The sequence below is a fragment of the Zeus faber genome (assembly GCF_960531495.2).
Source record: "Zeus faber genome assembly, chromosome: 12".
Classification (NCBI taxonomy): domain Eukaryota; kingdom Metazoa; phylum Chordata; class Actinopteri; order Zeiformes; family Zeidae; genus Zeus; species Zeus faber.
This window is the reverse complement of record NC_137196.1, coordinates 13,378,334-13,386,458: the sequence shown is the minus strand read 5'-3', so window position 1 is coordinate 13,386,458 and position 8,125 is coordinate 13,378,334. Positions and strand designations below refer to the sequence as shown.

At 42.0% G+C, this 8,125-nt stretch overlaps 1 protein-coding gene across 1 annotated transcript in view; it reads right to left on the bottom strand.

Moving 5' to 3' along the window:
- Positions 1 to 1,809: 1,809 nt before the first annotated feature.
- tfa (transferrin-a) overlaps positions 1,810 to 8,125 on the bottom strand; it is a gene marked incomplete at its 5' end in the record, with an annotated part of 8,055 nt that continues 1,739 nt past the window's right edge. Inside the window, 14 exons of the mRNA XM_080010366.1 lie at positions 1,810 to 1,935; positions 2,022 to 2,214; positions 2,334 to 2,518; positions 2,644 to 2,711; positions 2,805 to 2,946; positions 3,096 to 3,260; positions 4,462 to 4,558; positions 4,647 to 4,807; positions 5,685 to 5,835; positions 5,931 to 6,094; positions 7,028 to 7,083; positions 7,332 to 7,458; positions 7,566 to 7,763; positions 7,861 to 7,963. Of these exons, the coding sequence (XP_079866492.1) occupies positions 1,889 to 1,935; positions 2,022 to 2,214; positions 2,334 to 2,518; positions 2,644 to 2,711; positions 2,805 to 2,946; positions 3,096 to 3,260; positions 4,462 to 4,558; positions 4,647 to 4,807; positions 5,685 to 5,835; positions 5,931 to 6,094; positions 7,028 to 7,083; positions 7,332 to 7,458; positions 7,566 to 7,763; positions 7,861 to 7,963 (1,857 nt within the window). The 3' untranslated portion in view covers positions 1,810 to 1,888. The remainder of the gene's footprint in view (positions 1,936 to 2,021; positions 2,215 to 2,333; positions 2,519 to 2,643; positions 2,712 to 2,804; positions 2,947 to 3,095; positions 3,261 to 4,461; positions 4,559 to 4,646; positions 4,808 to 5,684; positions 5,836 to 5,930; positions 6,095 to 7,027; positions 7,084 to 7,331; positions 7,459 to 7,565; positions 7,764 to 7,860; positions 7,964 to 8,125) is intronic.

Sequence of the window (8,125 nt, the reverse complement as noted above, 5' to 3'; positions counted from 1 at the left end):
GTAAGACGAAGCCAATTCGAACAATATATCACTCGAAACGCACTACTGGCAGCCTCGATGCCCCCGAGCGATGCCTGCGGACCGGGGGTCCATGACCAAGGCGCGGATGGTGACGGATGGCCGGTGTGGACTGCTCCGAGGGGCTTTCACAGCGAGGCCATGATGCGATGTTGCCGCGGGTCCGGGAGCCGGTGCCGAGGAAGCGTGGCCACTTCCGGGAAATGAACAGTGACGCCTCGTCACGTGACTAGGGACGGGCGCAAAGCAGTGCTATTATGATTATTATTATGATTATTATTATTATTATGATTATGATTATTATAGATATGTGCACCATAAAGACATGCATCATCAATGTATGCGTCATAAAAGTGAATAAAGGTAATCATATAATACATAAATAAGTAATGTATATTTCATTCCATCTTCATCTCTTCATTGTTCCAAGGTCAGAGAATGTGACATAATATATTATATCGTGTCATAATTAAATGAGACATTAGAATAATCATGGAAGCCAGCACACGGTCCACCTGCTCCCAAGCTGAAGACTAAACATTGAATGAAACTAGAATAACAAGTGGGTGTGGCACTGTGTGTGGCTGGTCTGATGTGGTGATGATGATGATGATGTGGATCTGTGGGTATCTGTGATGATGTGGTGATCTGTGGTGATGATGTGGTGATGATTCGGTGATGATGTGGTGATCTGTGGGGATCCGTGGGGATCCGTGGGGATCTGTGGACACGAGTAGTGACGTTGACATGCTGCATGGGTGTTTTGTGCTCACTGTCTCCTCTTCTTCTTCATTTTGTCTTTGCTTTCTTTGGGGTTTTTTTTTTTTCCTTGCAAGGTTTATTTGGTGTTAGTGTGCATCGTAGACTAAACCAGGAAATATCGTGGTTAGGAACCAGATCTTAAATAGAACAAAACTGAATTTGCATTGTATTTGTAAAGTATATTTTTTATTTTTGGATATTACCATTTATTTTTCAGATCCTTTTCAATTTAATCTTATGTTTTTTTGTGTCTGTTATTTTTAGCTCAGGCTAGGTTACAGTGTTTACTTTACAAAAGTTTCCATATATTGACATTTTCTTTTTTTATATTGTTGTATTGCTTTATAATTATTTTTTACCTATTGTGTTGGTATGATTTATCTATCTATCTATCTATCTATCCAAATACACTTTGAATTAAGACCCTCATATTTACATTTCAGATTCTGAACAGAATATTTTTTATCTATTGTGTTGGTATGATCTATCTATCTATCTATCTATCCATATACACTTTGAATTAAGACCCTCATATTTACATGAAATGTAACATGAAATGTAAATATGAGGCTCTCTCTGATAGATCATACCAACACAATAGGTAAAACATATTCTGTGTATGTGTATATATATATATATATATATATATATATATATATATATATATATATATATATATATATATATAAATATAAAAGAATAGGGTAGGTTGGCTGTAGGTTCACTAGTGTCATCAGACCATAGAATGAAAAAAAGTCAATAACGATAACTCATGAACAATAGAGATTATTTAAAAATGGTATGCTTTATTTGAGAAAAGGAAGGAAAACTACAGCGAGGTGGTGTATCGTTATGCATTTACAGCATCTGAAGTAGCTGCATCAGTTCAGGATACATTATCTGGTTTAGTGCAAAATGAGTGAAGAATGCGAGTTACAGTTTCAGATATTGAAGGTATTTTTTTTTAATTCAACTTGTTTCTTTGTTTGTGTGCATTTCTACAAAACCACCAGAAACAAACTACACAATGCACTCTTCAGGTCACGTGTCAGAAGGTTCCACAAGTCCGAGAAAGTTAACTGTGGCACCGCATGGTCAGGTCGGTCGTCTAGTCTCTTGTCAGGCAGGAATGGAAGCCGCAGGCTTTCTCCAGATCTGATAGAAAAGGGCAAAACGATGTTAGACCTAAGAATGTAAAGCATACTTTATTTTTCTATCTCGTATAATCTTGACATAAATACCTGGCATAGAACCAGGGCACTGTCTGAGTGATTTAATGGCTAGCATGTAGCCTTCTCCAAGGAAACTCTCATAGGTCGTTCCTTTCGGTATTTCCTGGATGCACTTGGTTGAGTCTTTGAAAAGCAGATTCTTTCCCTCTGACTTGAACATTTTGAAGGAGGCTGCGTCAGTGCCATTGGTGCCAAACTTGGCCTGGAAACAAAGAACAAAATGACATAAGGGTCAAGGTTCTTAAACATTTGATTTCACCGGTGTCGATAGTGTCATCCACAGCGTGAAAACATCCACAGAGAGAAATCGGTGGGACCAACCTGTTGTTCTTGGAGAATGCTTATTACTAGGTCGCGGTTCTCGGCACGGGTTACGACAGCATGCGCCGGCACCTTGGCCAAGTTGCACGAGAGGTAATCATTAACTGCCACGGGACCGTTCCTCCCAGGACAAATCAGCTCGTAATCCACAGATTTAATGTCTTTAGCCCACAAAGGACCATTACCTTGGAAAAGTAGTTGGGAGACATTGAAAACAAAGTTAAAATAGAGTCAAGTTGGTTTTAGAGAAGACGAGGATAAACAAATTAAAATGACGTGTATTCAGGAGGTAACAGGAGCCAAAGCTTACCATCGCTGTTCTCTCCCACGATGGTGTGTTTGATAAAGGCGACATCTCCAGATCCGTTAACCAGACATCTGGAATGAAGACATCCACAAAGTACATACAACGTTTGTCAATGGGTATAAGCGAAAAGTGATAATGTACATAGACGCATCAGCGCCCCCTACCTGAAAGCCCCGGCATAGCCATAGTACTGCTCTTGAGTATTGGCTTGGCACTTGGAGTTGTCTGTCTCGCCACCAATGCATTGTTTGCAGAAGGAAGAGGATATATCTGATCCTGGGGCACAGCCGCTGCTGAAGAATTTGCCTGCACCGTGCAAGGGGAGGGGGGTGAGTGAGTCAGTGTTTTATTTTTATTTTTTTTTGGTATTATAAACCGACAGGCATGAAAAGGGAGAAGGATAAAAATCGACGAGTGTATAGGCCCAGGATGCAATCATTCACACAATCTCTTACTGAAGTCGCAGTCTTGTGTCCTATTGTAGACATGACCCATGGGAATGTTCCAGCCGGCGGTTCTGCCGAAGCCAGTGTGGCATGACCTTTTGCCCCTCAGGCCTGCCCAGGTCACCCCTGAACCTTTCTTCACCACTGCTACAGCATAGTAGGAGGAGGTCTGGTCTGCGAATCAAACCGTATCATTAATACTATGTCCTCCTCTGGAAATATTAATGTTTGCATGAGACAAAAAGATTATTGAAAAAAAATAATTTATATATATATATATATATATATATATGCGCATACACCGATCAGCCACAACATTAAAATCACCACTAATAACCATTAATATTGTGTAGCTCCCTCTCGTGCCGCCAAAACAGCTCTGACCCGTGGAGGCATGGACTACACAAGACAAGACAAGACTCCACAAGACCTCTGAAGGTGTCCTGTGGTATCTGGCACCAAGACGTTAGCAGCAGATCCTTTAAGTCCTGGAAGTTGCAAGGTGGGGCCCCCATGGATCGGGCTTGTTGTTCCAGGACATCCCACAGACGATTTATCGGATCAGACCCTAATCCTGACCATCCACATGATGTAGAAGAAAACGTGATTCATCAGACCAGGCCACCTTCTTCCATTCCTCCATGGTCCAGTTCTGATGCTCATGTGCCCTTTATAGGTGCTTTCGGTGGTGGACAGGGGTCAACATGGGCACTCTGACCAGTCTGCGGCTCCGGAGTCCCATACGCAGCAAGTTGCGATGCACTGTGTTTTTTGACACCTTTCCATCATAGCAGCATTAACTCTTTCAGCAATTTGTGCTACATTAGCTCTTCTCTGGGATTGGGCCAGATGGACTAGACTTCGCTCCCCACGTGCATTAGTGCGGTGTCGCCGGTTCACCGGTCGTCCTTCCTTAAACCACTTTTGGTATGTACTAACAAATGCATACCAGGAACACCCCACAAGACCTGTCGTTTTGGAGATGCTCTGACCCAGTCGTCTAGCCATTACAATTTGGTCCTTGTCAAAGTGGCTCAGATCCTTACTCTTGCCCATTTTTCCTGTCTCCAACACATCAACTTCAAGAACTGACTGTTAACTTGCTGCCTCATATATCCCACCTCTTGACAGGTGCCATTGGAGAGAGATGATCAATGTTATTCACTTCACCTGTCAGTGGTTTTCATGTTGTGGCTGATTGGTGTATTATATACAAAAACAACATAAACAGAGACCATGACACTCACCGGTTTTCGTGGTACTACAGAGACCTGTGGGAAATAGGAGAGGTGTAAGTGTCTCCGTAGGAGAGGGTGAGTAAAGTTGCATAGTTTCACAGACATTCATCTATCCGTGTGCCACATGAAAGTCCTACCTTCATTATACTGCTCCACCATGACAGGGATGAGCCCACATCTTCCAGCAGTGTACACTTGCCCTCCATCCACTGTCATCACATCAGCCTCTCTATGCTAAAAATAAATAACAAGAGAAAGATGATCACATAAATCCACGGAAGAGAGAGCAGACAAAAAGGCAACTCTGCTACTTGCTGCTGACCACAATCTTCTTCAGACATTCCTCCACGGTGTGGCCATTTTGACATTTGATCGAGGTGGCTGTATCTTCAGCGGAGGCGATGGACCAGTCGTCACACTTTTGGGTCTCGCCGGGGCCCACAGCGCACCACGTGATGACACGTGACCTGTCCTCAACCCGCTCTGCAGAGCCAAAGAAAACCAACACGCCATGAGTTTATCACACCCCGTGTTTGTGCCTCTGTGGATGTCCACGTCCATGGACAGACGTATACATGCTATGCAACCAGTTTGTAATAAGGGTTCACTTTTACAATTTAGCCTGCGTGGACGCAACTCCGCTTTACAATGAATCAGATAAATGACAACAACAAACCAGAAGTCCAGTCCTTCCTATGGAGAGTCCGATTCCGCACGCAAATGCTTTTTCAACTCTTACGATTGCTGCGATCAAAGTTTCGGCCCGAGCAGTATGACTGGAAGCCATCGTTGCTAAGCAACTGCTAAGTGCTGTTGAAGTTTAAACTTTAAACTGAAAATTTAAAATGCAAGCCACACATAAGATTTATATACAGTATGTATAGATTATTAACGTTGGATGCTGCCATATTTACCATCAATTATCATGCTATTCAATGAATATATTTTGCATATTAAAATGCCTTTTCCTTATGATGGTGATGATGTTTACTGATAAAAAAAAAAAGTATTTGACTTTTCATGGGAAGAAAAAGAAAAATGAGCTTGTAGTGGATGTTATGTTCGTGTAAGCTTGATGTAAAAAATATAATTAAAAATAATATAATACAAATAAATAAAAAATAAAATACAGCTTAACTAATAGAGGCTCTATCAGTAATTGACAGTTTGCACGTCTGTTCACACTTCCTAATTTTGAACAAGCACTTAAACATTTGATATTCAAGAACATTTCAAACCAACCAAGTGCCAAATACTTTTACTTGAGTAGAATGTTAAATGGAGTACTATAGGTACTAAGGCTTTACATCCATCGCAATGCATGGGTATTAAGGTATCAGGTTTTCAAGTCCAGCCCTACCTTTGTTTATGGCGTGGGTGGCTGTCATGTAGCTATCCCCCAGGTACAGGTAGGAGTCCATGGACGCGGGCAGCTTCAGCAGTTTCACTGCCGAGTCCTTGAACATCACGTTCTTGGCCGGCGCGTAAGCGTCAGAGGAAAAGAGGAATTTCTGCGGGAGACGCCAGGGGAGGAAGTGCGGTTTGATAAAAGGTATTTGCTGTAATTAGTTCTGTGCGCATGGTTGAGCAGCAGCGGGCGCTTTACCCCGACATTGGTGAGGTTGCTGTATATTAACTGCGCCAGCTCGGGGTCCTTGCGGCTGACAACGGCGTGTGCAGGGACCTTGGCCAGGTGGCATGTATTGTAGCTATCCATGGGGGCCGTGGTGCCGTCCTTGCACAGCAGCTCATATTTTGCCTTTTCTGAATCTGAGGAAGTGTGAGACAGGCTGGAATTAACATAGGCGGCCTCTCTATCTGTCTATCTATCTATGTCTATCTATCTATCTATCTGTCTATCTATCTATCTATCTATTCATTCATTCATCCATCTATATATCTATCTATCTATCATCTATCTCCATCTATCTATTGAAAACTAGAGAGTGCATTTCATTTAATTGCGTGGCAGTTGTGACAGTTATTTCAGAAATGGGGAATATTGTCTCAAACAACATCTATGAATCTGTGGTCCAGATAGGACTGGGTGATATTGACAAAATAAAATATTGCAGTATGTTTTGACAAATAACTCAATATATATATATATATAAATAAAACTCTCTCTCTCTCTCTCTCTCTCTCTCTCTCTCTCTCTCGCTCTCTCTCGCTCTCTCTCTCTATATATATATATATATATATATTTATTTTTAGCAATTTTTCATGCTTTATTGGATGGAGACAGTATGTAGAGACAATAAGGGCAGGGGAGCGAGAGAGGGGATGACATGTGCAGCAAATGGCCTTGTGCCAGAATTTGACCGGGGCCTCTGTGGCAAGGACTTTAGCTTGAAAAATGGTGTGCTGTACCAGGTGAGCTACCAGGGCACCCCGATATTGATATTTCGACAATATTTTGGAGATGACTATTGTTGACATTTACACAGAAGAAAGATTTGAGAAACCAACATTAGTAACGTGGATATTATACCCAAGCAGCTCCATGAAGGTCAGAAAAATGCATTACTTTACTGTAATAGAGCCTTAGAGACAACATATACCAAGACAAGTATATTACGATATTACAATAAACAAAATCCCACACAATACCTAGTCTCGGATCACAATATCTATATTGTATTAATATATTGCCCAGGCACCGCGTATTAATTTGGACATTATATTGTATCTAGTGATACTGACCAGGGACAGTCTGGTGCTTTACAAAGGCAACGTCTCCTTTACCATCCGCCAGACACCTATCAAAAAGAAGAAGTTACATTCATTTTCTTTTAAAGAATATCTGAGCAGAAATAAAGTGAATCAAGATATGCCAAGTCAAAGTCAGAGCTACACGTTTTTGATAAATGTCCAGATTAAAACAAATCATCGTAATAAATAACATTGCGGCAAACGTTAACATCTATTAAATGCGATCCTGTTTTCAGTAACTGATCATTTGAGTGTCTGGTAGAATTTAGGGCGATAGGAAGAAATGGATTCTTACTGGAAAGCTCCTGCGTAGTCATAGTAGGGCTCCTTGTTGGACTTGGAGCAGTCTCCCTTGCACAACTCACACAGATTGCCGGGTGGCGCTCCCGGGACGCAGCTTTTCGAGAAGAAATTGCTCACCGCTACCAAATCAACAGATATGAACTGTATGTCATTACATCCAAAAGCCTAACTCAAAAACCCAAAAGCAAATCAACAGGCTTTTGCTTCAAACGCGGGGTTGACTAACCCTGCTCCAGGGGTTGGTCCTCGATGCCTTTCCACTCGATTATATTCATGTCCAACAGAGTCCCGATGGGAATATTCCAGCCGCTGGACCTCCCCAGCCCTGTGTGGCAGGATTTCTTTCCCCTGAGATTTTTGATGGTAACGCCAGAGCCCTTCTTCACCACGGCAACAGCGTAATAGCAGGTGACAAATGTTGTCGCTACGCGGGAGATAAAATAATAAGTGTCAAGTTAAGTCTTTCCACTTAAGACAGTCCAGTTGAGGAAGGGCGTTATGATGATGACTGCGACACATACCTGTGCCATAGGCCTCAGCAATAATGGGATGCAGATCATGGGTTTTTAGTCCAGCCATGTAGATATCCCCTCCATCCAAAGTGATAGCATCTGCTTCACTGGCCTGAAAGAGGGACAAAGAAACAGCTTTCCAAAAAGGCACTGATACTTTAACTCCGTTACACCCTCTTGCATCCAGACATGATATAGGCAGATCCACTTAGATGCTCTTTCGGGCTGATGAATTTGAAACCAAGTATGTGAAATTAGACATTTGTTTTCCATG